At 38.3% G+C, this 19,901-nt stretch overlaps 1 protein-coding gene across 1 annotated transcript in view; it reads left to right on the forward strand.

The window, feature by feature from the left end:
* The window catches only part of ERBIN (erbb2 interacting protein), a gene marked incomplete in the record, with an annotated part of 752,109 nt that overhangs the window by 684,759 nt on the left and 47,449 nt on the right, over positions 1-19,901 (forward strand). Inside the window, 3 exon segments of the mRNA XM_053701342.1 lie at positions 11,240-11,353; positions 11,624-11,833; positions 18,510-18,602. Coding sequence (XP_053557317.1) covers positions 11,240-11,353; positions 11,624-11,833; positions 18,510-18,602 — 417 coding nt within the window.

Raw genomic sequence — 19,901 nt, forward strand, 5'->3', positions numbered from 1 at the left:
AGATTCTCTTCTCTGGTGGTTGTCACGGGTTCATCTGTCCAAAGGAATGACTTTTCGCAGACCAGATTGGACGATTGTAACAACAAATGCCAGCCTACTAGGCTGGGGAGCAGTCTGGAACTCCCTGAAGGCTCAGGGATCGTGGACTCAGGAGGAGAAACTCCTCCCAATAAACATTCTAGAATTAAGAGCGATATTCAATGCTCTTCTAGCTTGGCCTCAGTTAGCAACACTGAGGTTCATCAGATTTCAGTCGGACAACATCACGACTGTGGCTTACATCAATCATCAAGGGGGAACCAGGAGTTCCCTAGCGATGTTGGAAGTCTCGAAGATTATTCGCTGGGCAGAGTCTCACTCTTGCCACCTGTCAGAGATCTACATCCCAGGCGTGGAGAACTGGGAGGCGGATTTTCTAAGTCGCCAGACTTTTCATCCGGGGGAGTGGGAACTTCACCCGGAGGTATTTGCTCAACTGATTCGTCGTTGGGGCAAACCGGATCTGGATCTCATGGCATCTCGCCAGAACGCCAAGCTTCCTTGTTACGGATCCAGGTCCAAGGACCCGGGAGCGGTGCTGGTAGATGCACTAGCAGCCCCTTGGGTTTTCAACATAGCTTATGTGTTTCCACCTTTTCCGTTGCTACCTCGACTGATTGCCAGGATCAAACTGGAGAGAGCATCGGTGATTCTGATAGCGCCTGCGTGGCCACGCAGGACCTGGTATACAGACCTAGTGGACATGTCGTCCTGTCCACCATGGTCTCTACCCCTGAGGCAGGACCTTCTAATTCAGGGTCCTTTCAACCATCCAAACCTAATTTCTCTGAGGCTGACTGCTTGGAAATTGAACGCTTGATTCTATCAAAGCGTGGGTTTTCGGATTCGGTTATTGATACATTAATACAGGCTCGGAAACCTGTTACCAGAAAAATTTACCACAAGATATGGCGTAAATATTTATATTGGTGTGAATCCAAGAGTTACTCATGGAGTAAGGTTAGGATTCCTAGGATATTGTCTTTTCTACAAGAGGGTTTAGAAAAGGGCTTATCCGCTAGTTCACTAAAGGGACAGATTTCTGCTCTGTCTATTCTTTTACACAAGCGTCTGGCAGAGAATCCAGACGTCCAGGCTTTTTGTCAGGCTTTGGCTAGGATTAAGCCTGTGTTTAAAGCTGTTGCTCCTCCGTGGAGCTTAAACTTGGTTCTTAAAGTTCTTCAGGGTGTTCCGTTTGAACCCCTTCATTCCATTGATATTAAGCTTTTATCTTGGAAAGTTCTGTTTTTGATGGCTATTTCCTCGGCTCGAAGAGTCTCTGAGTTATCTGCCTTACATTGTGATTCTCCTTATCTGATCTTTCATTCAGACAAGGTAGTCCTGCGTACTAAACCTGGGTTTTTACCTAAGGTGGTTTCTAACAGGAATATCAATCAAGAGACTGTTGTTCCATCCTTATGTCCTAATCCTTCTTCAAAGAAGGAACGTCTTTTGCATAATCTAGACGTGGTCCGCGCCCTGAAGTTCTACTTACAGGCAACTAAAGATTTTCGACAAACTTCTTCTCTGTTTGTCGTTTACTCTGGACAGAGGAGAGGTCAAAAGGCTTCGGCTACCTCTCTCTCTTTTTGGCTTCGTAGCATAATACGCTTAGCCTATGAGACTGCTGGACAGCAGCCTCCTGAAAGAATTACAGCTCATTCCACTAGAGCTGTGGCTTCCACCTGGGCCTTTAAGAATGAGGCCTCTGTTGAACAGATTTGCAAGGCTGCAACTTGGTCTTCACTTCATACTTTTTCCAAATTTTACAAATTTGACACTTTTGCTTCTTCGGAGGCTGTTTTTGGGAGAAAGGTTCTACAGGCAGTGGTTCCTTCTGTTTAATGTTCCTGCCTTGTCCCTCCCATCATCCGTGTACTTTAGCTTTGGTATTGGTATCCCATAAGTAATGGATGACCCGTGGACTGAACACACTTAACAAGAGAAAACATAATTTATGCTTACCTGATAAATTTATTTCTCTTGTAGTGTGTTCAGTCCACGGCCCGCCCTGTCTTTTTGAGGCAGGTTCTAAATTTTAAATTATAACTCCAGTCACCACTGCACCCTATAGTTTCTCCTTTCTCGTCTTGTTTCGGTCGAATGACTGGATATGACATGTGAGGGGAGGAGCTATATAGCAGCTCTGCTTGGGTGATCCTCTTGCAACTTCCTGTTGGGAAGGAGAATATATCCCATAAGTAATGGATGACCCGTGGACTGAACACACTACAAGAGAAATAAATTTATCAGGTAAGCATAAATTATGTTATTACCCATTCCCCAGTTTTGCATAACTAACACTGCTATATTAATATACGTTTTAGCTCTGTGATTACCTTGTATCTGTATCTAAGCTTCTTCTGACAGCCCCCTGATCACATGACATTTTGTTTATTATCTAGTAACTTTCATTTTAGCCAATTAGTGCAGTGTCTGCCACAATCCACGGGCGTGATCACAATGTTATCTTTATGGTTTACATGAACTAGCTCTCCCCTGTTGTGAAAAGCAGGAAAAAAAGCATGTGATAAGAGGCGGCCTTCAAGGGCTTAGAAATTATCATATGAGCCTTCCTAGGTTTAGCTTTCAACTAAGAATACCAAGAGAACAAAGCAAAATTGGTGATAAAAGTAAATTGGAAAGTTGTTTAAAATTGCATGCCCTATTTGAAACATAAAAGTTTAATGTTTTCCCAATAATCCACTTTACCTGTGTTACATTGTTTACAATTCGCTCATTGCATCTATTTTGTCATGTGATCATACCTCCCAACATTTAAAAATTCAAAAGAGGGACAGCCCCCCTGCGGCCAAAATTTGAAATTTGGTGGGCAGGAGCAGGGACGGGGCTTACAAAAATCATAAGACCAATGTAATATAAATAAAATTCTAAATAAAGTCATATATTTTAATACAAGCTCAAACCACTGGTATAGCTATGTGAGCTCTCTATTTAATTAGCCTTTGCAGTGACAGTGCTAAATTTTTTTATCTTAATTGGACATTTAATAATATATTATTTAAAACTGCTCTCTGCATTCCCCATTAATATTCTAGATTCTGGCCTCTAAAGTCAGCAAAAATGCACAGTAACACACTACATAGCATACACTTACACATGCAGATACACACACACTACATAGCATACACTTACACATGCAGATACAAACACACACACACTACATAGCATACACTTACACATGCAGATACACACACAAACAACATAGCATACACTTATACATGCAGATACACACACACACACACACACACACACACACACTACAAAGCTTACACTTATACATGCAGATACACACACACTACATAGCATACACTTATACATGCAGATACACACACACAATACATAGCATACACTTATACATGCAGATACACACACACACTACATAGCATACACTTATACATGCAGATACACACACGCACTACAAAGCATACTTATAAATGCAGATACACACACGCACTACAAAGCATACTTATACATGCAGATACACACACTACATAGCATACACTTACACATGCAGATACACACACTTATATACACACATACACACACACTACATAGCTTACACTTATACATGCAGATACATACACACACTACATAGCATACACTTACACATGCAGATACACACACACACACACTTATACATACAGATACACACACACACACTTATACATACAGATGCACACACACACTTATACATACAGATACACACACACTACATAGCTTACACTTATACATGCAGATACACACACCACATAGTATACACTTACACATGCAGATACACACACTACGTAGCATACACTTACACATGCAGATACACACACTACGCAGCATACACTTACACATGCAGATACACACGCTACGTAGCATACACTTACACATGCAGATATACACACACTACATAGCATACACTTACACATGCAGATACACACACACTACATAGCCTACACTTATACATGCATATACATACACACACTACATAGCATACACTTACACATGCAGATACACACACTAATACATACAGATACACACACACACACACACTACATAGCCTACACTTATACATGCAGATACATACACACACTACATAGCATACACTTACACATGCAGATATACACACACTTTTATATACAGATACACACACACAACATAGCTTACACTTATACATGCAGATACATACACACACACTACATAGCATAAACTTATACATGCAGATACACACACACTACAAAGCTTATACTTATACACACACACACTACATAGCATACACTGACACATGCAGATACAGACACACACACTTACACATGCAGATTCAGACACACACTTACATATGCAGATACAGACACACTACATAGCATACACTTATACATGCAGATACACACACACACACTACATAGCATACACTTATACATGCAGATACATACATACACAGACACCCCTACACAGCTTACACTTATACATGCAGATACACACACACACACGCTACATATTATACACTTACACATACACTACATAGCATACACTTATACATGCAGATACACACACACACACTACAAAGCTTACACTTATACATGCAGATACACACACACTACATAGTATACACTTACACATGCAGACACACACACACACTACATAGTATACACTTACACATGCAGATACACACACTACATAGCATACACTTATACATGCAGATACACACATACACACACACACACACTACATAGCATACACTTATACATACAGATACATACACACACACACTACAAAGCTTACACTTATACATGCAGATACACACACACTACATAGCATACACTTATACATACAGATACACACACACTACAAAGCTTACACTTACACATGCATATACACACACACTACATAGTATACACTTACGCATGCAGATACATACACACGCACTACATAGCATACACTTACACATGCAGATACACACACACACACTACATAGCAAACAATTACAAATGCAGATACACACACACTACATAGCATACACTTATACATGCAGATACACACACACACATTACACAGTATACACTTACACATGCAGATACACACACTACATAGCATACACTTACACATGCAGATACACAAACACTACATAGCATACACTTGTACATGCAGATACACACATACACACTACAAAGCTTGCACTTATTCATGCAGAGACACACACACATACTTATACATACAGATACACACACACTACATAGCTTACACTTATACATGTAGATACATACACACACTGCATAGTATACACTTACTCATGCAGATACACACACACACACACACTACATAGCATACACTTGCACATGCAGATACAGACACACACACTTATACATACAGATACACACACAGACTACATAGCATACACTTATACATACAGATACACACACACTACAAAGCGTACACTTATACATGCAGATACACACACTACATAGTATAAACTTACACATGCAGATACACACACACACACACACACTACATAGCATACACTTATACATGCAGATACACACACACACACACTACAAAGCTTACACTTATACATGCAGATACACACACACACTGCATAGTATACACTTACTCATGCAGATACACACACACACACACACTACATAGCATACACTTACACATGCAGATACAGACACACACACTTATACATACAGATACACACACACACACAGACTACACAGCTTACACTTTTACATGCAGATACATACACACACTACATAGCATACACTTATACATGCAGATACACACACACACTTATAGATACAGATAGACACACACACTACATCATATATGGGTATCTGTAATTCATTGTATGGGGTCTTGGGGTTGGCATGCACATTAGCTGGCAGTCTGAGGCTGGCGCTACCCTGGTGTTGGCACTGCTGATTGTATAAAACTGAAGGCATCTTAGTATTATCACCAGGAGGTAGACGTCATCACTACCAGGGGTTAGAGGTCACCATTACCTGAGGTCAGAGGGTATACAGCCTTCTTACTCCTGCTTAACCCACACACCATTCCTTTTCCACAGGGAATCTAACAGGTATATAACCATGTGAGAGAGTATGGGCCCAATAGAATAAAATAAAAAAATAAATGCATGGGGCAATGCGGGACAGATGGCTAGCACCCAAGACAGTGAGACAGACCCCTAAAATCGGGACTGTCTCGCGAAAATTGGGACAGTTGGGGGGTATGTGTGATGCAGCTGCTTTTGCCGTTTAAAACCACCACTTATACTGGAAATATTATCTATAGGACAGCTATATAAACAAGATACAAAAGCTGTAATCATCCTCCCATGGTGTGCATTTTGCAGGTACTGGATGTAAAGAAGATAAATACATTACAATATAATGCTCAAAATGAAAAAAAAAAACCATTGGCATGAATTTAGGCAGAGATAAGGTGTAATTTGTGCATAGAAATGAGATAAGGAGGTCTGTTCTTAATGCAGTCTCCTCCCATTTAAATGAGGGAGATTGTAATGAGCACTCGTGTTTCAAATACAAAATAAACCTACAGTAGCAATTTCCTATACTTTTATACTCCACAGCTGCTATAATAAGGCATTGGAAACACATTAAAGGGACAGTACACTGTAAAATTGTTTTTATATTAATGTATTTTCAATGACCAGTATAAAATGTATGCAAAATCGCATTTTCAGGTTTATTTGTGTATATGAAGTCGCTGGTTTTGTGCTTTTAAACCACAGCCTATTACAATGGATTGAGCTTCAGGTAATATCATATCTCATTATGTTATCACTTTGTGTACACAGACTAGCTTCCTTATCTTATATTTGTCTGGAAAACCAAAGCTTAATACATAGAGAGAACAATGGAAAATTATAATTTTATTATTTAAAGGAACATGAAACCCAAAATCTTTCTTTCATGATTCAGATAGAGAATACAATTTAAAACAACTTTCCAATTTACTTCTATTATTTAATTTACTTCCTTCTCTTGTTAGCCTTTGCTGAAAGGTTTATCTAGGCAAGCTCAGGAGCAGCAGAGAACCTGGTTCCTAGCTGTTGATTGGTGGCTGCATATATATATCGATTGTGAATGGCTTACCCATGTGTTCAGTTAGAAACCATTAGTGCATTGCTGCTCCTTCAACAAATGATACCAAAAGAATGAAACAAATTAGATAATAGGAGTAAATTAGAAAGTTGTTTAAAATGGTGTTCTCTATCTGAATCATGAATGAAAGTTTTTGGGTTTCATGTTCCTTTAACTATCCTGCACCCTACTGGGAGTGTCATTTCTTCTGCTGGCTGTGTTTACTTAGGCTATTCAATAGCTGAGACTCCAGTATCAAAACTTTTAGTATAGGTTGGGATACCACAGGCTAAATCAGCTATTTCAAAGGCCAAAATAGGGATAAAGGGGCTACTTGTAAACAATTTAATACACTACAGCAGGTAAAATGGATTATTGGAAACAATTTAAAAGGGAGAACATTTTTGGGTGAACTGTCCCTTTAAGGGGAAACAAGTTTGACATTTCTCTGTTCCTTTAATCTTTTTTCATACAGCAAAATATTTTAAGGTGTCTAATTAGGGTAACCATATTGCGGCTTTAAAAAGGTACACATATGAAAAATAAATATGTCAGGGCTGTTTTCAGGGCTTTTTAAAGAAAGGTTTTGTATAAGAACCCTGACATATGTATTTTTCATATGTGTCCCTTTTTAAAGCAGCAATATGGTCACCCTATGTCTAATGCTCTTTTGTATGCATTATATGAGTTCAATGTCGCTTTAAGGTATTTTGGTTTTCATTGCACTGGAATGTGCATGTGTCTGTAGCACTCTATGGTATTGTTGCATACACCGCTACCATAGAGTGCTAGACACATGCATGCTTTTTTTGGCTCTAAGTCTTCCTAGCTTTTCTCTTCAACAAAGGATACAGAGAGACCAAAGCAAATTTGATAATATAAGTAAATTATAAAGTTGTTTAAAATGACATGTTCTATCTAAATCATGAAAGTATTTTCTTGACTTTACTGTCCATCAGCCAATCACAAATGCATATACGCTTATTCTGGGAATTCTTGCACATGCTCAGTGGAACTGGTGACTCAAAAAGTTTAAATATAAAAAGACTGTGCACTTTTTTTTAATGGAAGTAAATTGGAAAGGTGTTTAAAACTGCATGCTCTATCTGAATAATGAGTTTCATTTTGACTTGAGTGTCCCTTTAACCCTTTGAGTGCTAATGACAGCTCTGAGCCGTCACAGAGTTTCCCACTCTGGTGCTAATGACGGCTAAGAGCCGTCACTAGCACTCTCCCACCTTGAGGGAGATCTGGGGGCTCCCACCCGCTCCTACCCCCCGGCTATCATGCCTATAGAGTGACAGGCATCGCCAGGGCTTCCCGTTTTGCGTGGTGACGTCAATAATAACTTTATTTATACTTAACAATGTTAAGTATAGGAGCAGGGGGCATGCTGCTTAGAAGCCTGTATCTCAGCTACAGACCCTCAAGACCCACCATTGGAAAGGTAATCGCCTAACCTTTACAACAGTGTAAGTATTGGGGGTCTGAAAAGAAAAGAAAAAAAGTTAAAAAAAAAATTGTTCAAAAATAAAAAAAAAAGTTAAAAAAATCTTAGCACCCAGGTGGGAACGTGCTTAGCACTCAAAGGGTTAAGCAAGAGCAAAGACTGCCTTACCTGATTTACCTGAGAGTCCTGCAGTTTTATAGCTTTACGGTAAAAAGAAAATCAACAAAGGAATTTAATTTTTAAATATAAATTTTGTTCTCTTTATGGGATTGCCTCTTTAGAGAAAACAGTGAGACCAAGAAAATAAAGTTGTGTTTTATTTCAGGAATAAATACAGCAAATCTGCCTGTCTGTAATAGCAGTGTTGTTACTTAGTACATGTTGGTATTTCTCATTCACTGCTTTTTACAAAATGGGCACCATGTATGATATATATTTAAATGCTGTGCAGTGGCTTCTGTTCTCTGTGCATGTGCAGTAAGTGATAGTTTTATAGATATAATCAGGGCTTGACAAACTAATATCGGACTTATGATCCAGGCAGCAAACAAACAAACAAAAAAGCATTATGAGCTACATTTATATTACAATAGCAGCACATTTTACTGGTGGACATATAGGATACATTAAATTCAGCATGTGTCTATGGTTTATATTTACAATAATACAAATGCTCAGATATATGTATTTGACATCAGATGACGCACAGAAGTCAATAAGCAATAGAACTAAATTCACATTTTATTTTACAAAATATAATAAACTCTATGCAACATACTAAATAACAAATGGTGCTCTAGATGTATTCCACTGGGTTTGGCATTGACTTATCTGTTGAGGCACATACAGAATTCACTATAATGCTCTACCTTACATCTTCATCAACACATTTGCTGCTTGAGGAAAAATAAATGAATAAAATAAATACTGAAATTGTCCTCACTTTAGACAAGTTTTCCACTTGTAAGTGATATTAAATTGTAAGATGCTTCCATTCTGTTTAGAGTTGCTTAGGATATTTAATGATGGGTTGGAAGAAATATAAACATTGGGAACCGATGGCATGAATGCCCCAAGTGGCACTCTAAATGTATTTCCTGGTACTCTGGGTAACCACTTTACTGTTTTGATTTATTTTCAATCTTTAATTGTAGTGCTTAAAGGGATATTCCAGCCAAAATTGGAAACCACATGAGTGCATTTCGGTATTGAACAGAAGAAATGTTGTAATATACATGCATTAGCAAAAATGCCTTTAATAAGAGCTATAGCTGTTTCAAAAGTGTATTTAAGTATGCACCGTGCAGCAGCATTTTAAACACAGCACTTGCTCAGAGAGCCTAAGGTGATTTTACCATTTGCTATCTACTCAATTTGTTAATTGCTCACATGATACAAGCCCCACTGATGATCTGAGAAGCTGCATTATTTAAAATGTGGGTGCACTGACAATATCTAGCTATGCTTCACATGCACGTGCAGAGAAAAATGTTAACTTTTACTAGAAGCATTTTTGCCTATACATGTATATTGCAAATATGTTTCTATTCAAAGATGTAATAAATCTATGTGCATTTACATTTAGACTGGATGTCCCTTTAAGTTACTGATCTGTATATTATGGATTTATAAGAAGATTTGTTTTTAAATTTTCTTTATTGTCCCTTTATTTTGTAAATACAGTACCATTTTTTTTTTTTAAATATGATATTTAGTAAGTTAGAGGGTCAACAAATATGTTTGACTTCCAAATATTCTTACTGGCTCCTAAATTTTAGACCTGCCTTTAAGAGCCAGGCAGTGGTATTTTTATATAGCTATATGGAAAATAACCCAAAAAAGTTAGGAGCCATGGGCAAAATTCTAGGAACTAGTGGCTTCCTGGGTTTGTCTGTCCCTGTTGTAAGCGCATATTAAAATAGTAGAACAAAATTACAGAAAACACTTATGCATGCAGTTTAGCAAACTAACAATATGTCCAAAACAAAAGTGACAATTTCTTTTAAAAAAAAAAATGTTGACCATTTGGGCGCATATTTATAGCAATATTTCAGCCGATTGCACATTTTTAAGGGCCGCTAATTTGTTTTTTGTTTTTAAATTAAATAACTGTGTATCTGTATTGCTAATTTTTTTTTGCTAATTACGGGAAGGGGGTTTCTTAATAAAACATTCAACCTTAAATCTCTAAAATTTAGTGCGACATGAGAAAATAATCACACTCCTGTTTGTTTACCTTCCAATGGGATTCTTGTGCTTACAGTCCGTGCACACCATCTGTGCTCTCTTCTCTTTATGCTTGCACAGTGTATTTTTGCAGTTTTAATCAGACTTAACTACCATGACAAACTGATCATAAAATGAATATAAACTGTATAGATGGACAAGGTTCACATGTAGTGAACCTGATCGCCTGGGGGAACCCTAGTTGTGGGCAGCATTGGTACTTTGATATAACTGCCCTATATGTATATAGTACAACACATCTTCCTTCTGCATATACCAACCTTTTATGATCAATAAATGTAAAGTTAGAAAAAGAAAAAATATGCATCTACATCTTTATAGATGCACTTTACTGTTTTTCTCCAGCTTACTTCCTTTTCTTATACATGATTTGTCTTTTTGCCTAAAGCATCCGCAGGCTGGCAGCACAGGTGAACCAGCACAAGATGAAGTATTTGCATCTGGGCAGCAGAACTACCCCACCTTGGTACGCAAGGACAGCTCTACCGATAGCATAAAAAAGGTAAATGTTCTGTCTACAGACATAGGCAGTGTGCGCATATAATCAGATGATGCAATCAAGCTAAAATGTATAGAATTTACACTGCAGTTAATAGCTTAGTCATTATTAATGCGATGTGTACAATAACAGACACACGTGTCATACTACAAGAATATGCTTTTATCCACTTACAGAGGCTTTTTTTGTTTTTGCTTTGTTATATAATGAATGCCCTCTTTAACAAACTTGTTGCACATGTACAATTGCAAACATATTATACAATCTTTTCAGATGCATATGAGCAATGGGCAGGTGTGCCCTCCATCAAGGCCTCAGGCCAACTATAGCACGCTCCATCATCACCCTGGGCAACCATCTGTGGTAAGACATCCCTCCAGGGAGCAGCTCATCGACTATCTTGTGCATAAGGTTTCCCAACAACCTCCATATTCTCAAACACAGTTTATTCCAATTCAAGGCAGTGAGCTTTCACAGCAAGAGGTACCATTAATCATAATTACAGTCTGAAAATATATCTGAATATTATTTTCTTTGTAGTCATAGGTTATTCTGCTTAAATGGATAGAAAGGTCAATGTTGACTTGTGCATGAATACATTTACATTTTAATAGAAGCATTTTTGCAGGACATACTTGAAAACGAGAGGAATCTCAATGTATCCTTCCTGGTAAAATATTTTATAAATAAATAAATTTTATAAATAAATAAATATATTTCCATTAGCAAAAATGTTTATAGTAAACATTCAGCAGCATACACGCATATGCTTTGAGTGCACCAGCATTCAAACACAACACCATCTCAGAGAGAGTATTGGCTTTTCTTTCATGTAATTAGCAAGAGTCCATGAGCTAGTGACGTATGGGATATACATTCCTACCAGGAGGGGCAAAGTTTCCCAAACCTCAAAATGCCTATAAATACACCCCTCACCACACCCACAATTCAGTTTTTACAAACTTTGCCTCCCGATGGAGGTGGTGAAGTAAGTTTGTGCTAGATTCTACGTTGATATGCGCTCCGCAGCAAGTTGGAGCCCGGTTTTCCTCTCAGCGTGCAGTGAATGTCAGAGGGATGTGAGGAGAGTATTGCCTATTTGAATGCAGTGATCTCCTTATAAGGGGTCTATTTCATAGGTTCTCTGTTATCGGTCGTAGAGATTCATCTCTTACCTCCCTTTTCAGATCGACGATATACTCTTATATATACCATTACCTCTGCTGATTCTCGTTTCAGTACTGGTTTGGCTATCTACTATATGTAGATGAGTGTCCTGGGGTAAGTAAGTCTTATTTTCTGTGACACTCCTAGCTATGGTTGGGCACTTTGTTTATAAAGTTCTAAATATATGTATTCAAACATTTATTTGCCTTGACTCAGAATGTTCAACTTTCCTTATTTTCAGACAGTCAGTTTCATATTTGGGATAATGCATTTTAACATTTTTCTTACCTTAAAATTTGACTTTTTCCCTGTGGGCTGTTAGGCTCGCGGGGGCTGAAAATGCTTCATTTTATTTCGTCATTCTTGGCGCGGACTTTTTTGGCGCAAAAATTCTATTTCCGTTTCCGGCGTCATACGTGTCGCCGGAAGTTGCGTCATTTTTTGACGTTATTTTGCGCCAAAAATGTCGGCGTTCCGGATGTGGCGTCATTTTTGGCGCCAAAAAGCATTTAGGCGCCAAATAATGTGGGCGTCTTATTTGGCGCGAAAAAATATGGGCGTCACTTTTGTCTCCACATTATTTAAGTCTCATTTTTTATTGCTTCTGGTTGCTAGAAGCTTGTACTTTGGCATTTTTTCCCATTCCTGAAACTGTAATTTAAGGAATTTGATCAATTTTGCTTTATATATATGTTGTTTTTTCTCTTACATATTGCAAGATGTCTCACGTTGCATCTGAGTCAGAAGATACTACAGGAAAATCGCTGTCAAGTGCTGAATCTACCAAAGCTAAGTGTATCTGCTGTAAACTTTTGGTAGCTATTCCTCCAGCTGTTGTTTGTATTGATTGTCATGACAAACTTGTTAAAGCAGATAATATTTCCTTTAGTAAAGTACCCATTGCCTGTTGCAGTTCCTTCAACATCTAAGGTGCAGAATGTTCCTGATAATATAAGAGATTTTGTTTCTGAATCCATAAAGAAGGCTATGTCTGTTATTTCTCCTTCTAGTAAACGTAAAAAATCTTTTAAAACTTCTCTCCCTACAGATGAATTTTTAACTGAACATCATCATTCTGATTCTGATGATTCCTCTGGTTCAGAGGATTCTGTCTCAGAGGTTGATGCTGATAAATCTTCATATTTATTTAAAATGGAATTTATTCGTTCTTTACTTAAAGAAGTCCTAATTGCTTTAGAAATAGAGGATTCTGGTCCTCTTGATACTAAATCTAAACGTTTAAATAAGGTTTTTAAATCTCCTGTAGTCATTCCAGAAGTTTTTCCTGTCCCTGATGCTATTTCTGCGGTAATTTCCAAAGAATGGGATAATTTGGGTAATTCATTTACTCCTTCTAAACGTTTTAAGCAATTATATCCTGTGCCGTCTGACAGATTAGAATTTTGGGACAAGATCCCTAAAGTTGATGGGGCTATTTCTACCCTTGCTAAACGTACTACTATTCCTACGTCAGATGGTACTTCGTTTAAGGATCCTCTAGATAGGAAAATTGAGTCCTTTCTAAGAAAAGCTTATCTGTGTTCAGGTAATCTTCTTAGACCTGCTATATCTTTGGCTGATGTTGCTGCAGCTTCAACTTTTTGGTTGGAAACTTTAGCGCAACAAGTAACACATCGTGATTCTCATGATATTATTATTCTTCTTCAACATGCTAATAATTTTATCTGTGATGCCATTTTTGATATTATCAGAGTTGATGTCAGGTTTATGTCTCTAGCTATTTTAGCTAGAAGAGCTTTATGGCTTAAAACTTGGAATGCTGATATGGCTTCTAAATCAACTTTACTTTCCATTTCTTTCCAGGGTAACAAATTATTTGGTTCTCAGTTGGATTCCATTATTTCAACTGTTACTGGTGGGAAAGGAACTTTTTTACCACAGGATAAAAAATCTAAAGGTAAAAACAGGGCTAATAATCGTTTTCGTTCCTTTCGTTTCAACAAAGAACAAAAGCCTGATCCTTCATCCTCAGGAGCAGTTTCAGTTTGGAGACCATCTCCATTTTGGAATAAATCCAAGCCAGCTAGAAAGGCAAAGCCTGCTTCTAAGTCCACATGAAGGTGCGGCCCTCATTCCAGCTCAGCTGGTAGGGGGCAGGTTACGTTTTTTCAAGGAAATTTGGATCAATTCTGTTCACAATCTTTGGATTCAGAGCATTGTTTCAGAAGGGTACAGAATTGGTTTCAAGTTGAGACCTCCTGCAAAGAGATTTTTTCTTTCCCGTGTCCTAGTAAATCCAGTAAAAGCTCAAGCATTTCTGAAATGTGTTTCAGATCTAGAGTTGACTGGAGTAATTATGCCAGTTCCAGTTCCGGAACAGGGGATGGGGTTTTATTCAAATCTCTTCATTGTACCAAAGAAGGAGAATTCTTTCAGACCAGTTCTGGATCTAAAAATATTGAATCGTTATGTAAGGATACCAACGTTCAAGATGGTAACTGTAAGGACTATCTTACCTTTTGTTCAGCAAGGGAATTATATGTCCACAATAGATTTACAGGATGCATATCTGCATATTCCGATTCATCCAGATCATTATCAGTTCCTAAGATTCTCGTTTCTGGTCAAGCATTACCAGTTTGTGGCTCTGCCGTTTGGCCTAGCTACAGCTCCAAGAATTTTTACAAAGGTTCTCGGTGCCCTGCTGTCTGTAATCAGAGAACAGGGTATTGTGGTATTTCCTTATTTGGACGATATTTTGGTACTTGCTCAGTCTTTACATTTAGCAGAATCTCATACGAATCGACTTGTGTTGTTTCTTCAAGATCATGGTTGGAGGATCAATTTACCAAAAAGTTCTTTGATTCCTCAGAAAAGGGTAACCTTTCTGGGTTTCCAGATGGATTCAGTGTCCATGACTCTGTCTTTAACAGACAAGAGACGTCTAAAGTTGATTACAGCTTGTCGAAACCTTCAGTCACAATCATTCCCTTCGGTAGCCTTATGCATGGAAATTCTAGGTCTTATGACTGCTGCATCGGACGCGATCCCCTTTGCTCGTTTTCACATGCGACCTCTTCAGCTCTGTATGCTGAAGCAATGGTGCAAGGATTACACGAAGATATCTCAATTAATATCTTTAAAACCGATTGTTCGACACTCTCTAACATGGTGGACAGATCACCATCGTTTAATTCAGGGGGCTTCTTTTGTGCTTCCGACCTGGACTGTAATTTCAACAGATGCAAGTCTCACAGGTTGGGGAGCTGTGTGGGGATCTCTGACGGCACAAGGAGTTTGGGAATCTCAGGAGGTGAGATTACCGATCAATATTTTGGAACTCCGTGCAATTTTCAGAGCTCTTCAGTTTTGGCCTCTTCTGAAGAGAGAATCGTTCATTTGTTTTCAGACAGACAATGTCACAACTGTGGCATACATCAATCATCAAGGAGGGACTCACAGTCCTCTGGCTATGAAAGAAGTATCTCGAATTTTGGTTTGGGCGGAATCCAGCTCCTGTCTAATCTCTGCGGTTCATATCCCAGGTGTAGACAATTGGGAAGCGGATTATCTCAGTCGCCAAACGTTGCATCCGGGCGAATGGTCTCTTCACCCAGAGGTATTTCTTCAGATTGTTCAAATGTGGGAACTTCCAGAAATAGATCTGATGGCGTCCCATCTAAACAAGAAACTTCCCAGGTATCTGTCCAGATCCCGGGATCCTCAGGCGGAGGCAGTGGATGCATTATCACTTCCTTGGAAGTATCATCCTGCCTATATCTTTCCGCCTCTAGTTCTTCTTCCAAGAGTAATCTCCAAGATTCTGAAGGAATGCTCGTTTGTTCTGCTGGTAGCTCCGGCATGGCCTCACAGGTTTTGGTTTGCGGATCTTGTCCGGATGGCCTCTTGCCAACCGTGGACTCTTCCGTTAAGACCAGACCTTCTGTCACTAGGTCCTTTTTTCCATCAGGATCTGAAATCCTTAAATTTAAAGGTATGGAGATTGAACGCTTGATTCTTGGTCAAAGAGGTTCTCTGACTCTGTGATTAATACTATGTTACAGGCTCGTAAATCTGTATCTCGAGAGATATATTATAGAGTCTGGAAGACTTATATTTCTTGGTGTCTTTCTCATCATTTTTCCTGGCATTCTTTTAGAATACCGAGAATTTTTCAGTTCCTTCAGGATGGTTTAGATAAGGGTTTGTCCGCAAGTTCTTTGAAAGGACAAATCTCTGCTCTTTCTGTTCTTTTTCACAGAAAGATTGCCATTCTTCCTGATATTCATTGTTTTGTACAAGCTTTGGTTCGTATAAAACCTGTCATTAAGTCAATTTCTCCTCCTTGGAGTTTGAATTTGGTTCTGGGAGCTCTTCAAGCTCCTCCGTTTGAACCTATGCATTCATTGGACATTAAATTACTTTCTTGGAAAGTTTTGTTCCTTTTGGCCATCTCTTCTGCCAGAAGAGTTTCTGAATTATCTGCTCTTTCTTGTGAGTCTCCTTTTCTGATTTTTCATCAGGATAAGGCGGTGTTGCGAACTTTTGAATTTTTACCTAAAGTTGTGAATTCCAACAACATTAGTAGAGAAATTGTGGTTCCTTCATTATGTCCTAATCCTAAGAATTCTAAGGAGAAATCGTTGCATTCTTTGGATGTTGTTAGAGCTTTGAAATATTATGTTGAAGCTACGAAATCTTTTCGTAAGACTTCTAGTCTATTTGTTATCTTTTCCGGTTCTAGAAAAGGCCAGAAAGCTTCTGCCATTTCTTTGGCATCTTGGTTGAAATCTTTAATTCATCTTGCCTATGTTGAGTCGGGTAAAACTCCGCCTCAGAGAATTACAGCTCATTCTACTAGGTCAGTTTCTACTTCCTGGGCGTTTAGGAATGAAGCTTCGGTTGACCAGATCTGCAAAGCAGCGACTTGGTCCTCTTTGCATACTTTTACTAAATTCTACCATTTTGATGTATTTTCTTCTTCTGAAGCAGTTTTTGGTAGAAAAGTACTTCAGGCAGCGGTTTCAGTTTGAATCTTCTGCTTATGTTTTTCGTTAAACTTTATTTTGGGTGTGGATTATTTTCAGCAGGAATTGGCTGTCTTTATTTTATCCCTCCCTCTCTAGTGACTCTTGTGTGGAAAGATCCACTTCTTGGGTAGTCATTATCCCATACGTCACTAGCTCATGGACTCTTGCTAATTACATGAAAGAAAACATAATTTATGTAAGAACTTACCTGATAAATTCATTTCTTTCATATTAGCAAGAGTCCATGAGGCCCGCCCTTTTTTTGTGGTGGTTATGATTTTGTATAAAGCACAATTATTCCAATTCCTTATTTTATATGCTTTCGCACTTTTTTATCACCCCACTTCTTGGCTATTCGTTAAACTGAATTGTGGGTGTGGTGAGGGGTGTATTTATAGGCATTTTGAGGTTTGGGAAACTTTGCCCCTCCTGGTAGGAATGTATATCCCATACGTCACTAGCTCATGGACTCTTGCTAATATGAAAGAAATGAATTTATCAGGTAAGTTCTTACATAAATTATGTTTTTATAACAAATTAAGTCTTCAATGACGTTTCACTCGTCAACACCAGATTCTTTTGTATATAACATATGTGGGTATGCTGCTTAAACTGTAATAACTTTTACTAGAAACATTTTTTGCTAATGGAAGTATACTGCAAAAATGCTTAGATGTAAAACTGAAATACATTCCAGCGTATTTCAATTTTGAGTTTTCATTCTATTTAATAAAAACCCTGTTATCTAAATCATAATAACTTAAATGGTAAACATCTGTGTTTGTGTGTAGATGGAAGAGAAAATCAGGGTTTTACAATTCTCCCTGTTTGAGTACAAGTGAGTCATTCATTGTTCCTCATGCTGAGTAATCCTTTGATTCTATCTGCATCCCTTGAGGAATAGATGTCGGACACCTATAATCTAGTGTTTAGTAGTTGTCTAATATTTCTCCCCCCCCCAAGTGACATCTTTTGAATAACATTTCCACTGTGTTTTGTAGATCCGTGTACGACTTGTGAAAGACCCTGAGCTTGGATTTAGTATATCAGGAGGTGTTGGTGGAAGAGGAAATCCATTCAGGCCTGGTGATGATGTGAGTTTTTACTTTATTCTTTGATGAGTTATGGCAGACATTATATTTTTCACTTTCTTATTACAAAGTTGGATTTGTTACTCTCAGTAAAGTTTCTTAGAGAAAAAAAAGTGCAATTTAGTTCATGTAATTGGCAAGAGTCCATGAGCTAGTGACGTATGGGGTATACAATCCTACCTGGGAGGGGCAAAGTTTCCCAAACCTCAGAATGCCTATAAATACACCCCTCACCACACCCACAATTCAATTTTACAAGCTTTGCCTCCTATAGAGGTGGTGAAGTAAGTTTGTGCTTGATTTTCTTCTGTGATATGCGCTTCTCAGCTTTTTGAAGCCTGATTCGTACAGTGAATGTCAGAGGGATGTGAAAGGGAGTATCACCTATTGAATTCTATGGTTTTTCTTGCGGGAAATCTTTTCATAGGTTCTCTGTTATCGGTCGTAGAGATTCATCTCCTACCTCCCTTTTCAGATCGACGATGTGCTCTCATATTCCATTACCTCTACTGATAACTGTTTCAGTACTGGTTTGGCTATCTGCTATATGTGGATGGGTGTCTTTCAGTAAGTATGTTTTCATTACTTAAGACACTTACTTAAGACACTCAGCTATGGTTTGGCACTTTATGTATTAATGTAAAGTTCTAAATATATGTATTGTACTTATATTTGCCATGAGTCAGTTATTTTTTTTGCGTCATTCATGGCGCGAGAATATTTTTGGCACGAAGGTATGTTCGTTGACGCAAGTTCACCATTTCCAACGTCTTAGTTGACGCCAGGGTCCTTGCACAAGGTTGCGTCTGCTATGACACGAGTTGCTTCATTTCCGGATGTTGTTAGCGCCTAAAAATTTAATTTTGCATTGCGCGTCATACTTGGCGCCAAATAATTTATTTATTAAAACCCCACTTCGTATATGACTCTTGCCTTTCTCTATGCTCAAAGGGCTATGCTGTTTGCATTTTTTTCCCATTCCTGAAACTGCCATATAAGGAAATTGATCATTTTGCTTTATATATTGTTTTTTCTCTTACATTTGCAAGATGTCTCAATCTGATCCTGTCTCAGAAACCACTGTTGGATTCCTGCTGCTTGATAAGTTCTACTAAAGATAAGTGTATCTGTTGTAAATTAGTAGAGATTATATCTCCAGCGGTAGCATGTAACAGATGTTGTGATAAACTTTTACATGCAGAGAATGTATCCATCAGTACTAGTACAATGCCTGTTGTTCCCTCAACATCTGATGTACATGATATCCCTGTGAATATAAAAGATTGTATTGCTGATGCGATT

This window comes from Bombina bombina, chromosome 2, assembly GCF_027579735.1.
Source record: "Bombina bombina isolate aBomBom1 chromosome 2, aBomBom1.pri, whole genome shotgun sequence".
Taxonomy (NCBI): domain Eukaryota; kingdom Metazoa; phylum Chordata; class Amphibia; order Anura; family Bombinatoridae; genus Bombina; species Bombina bombina.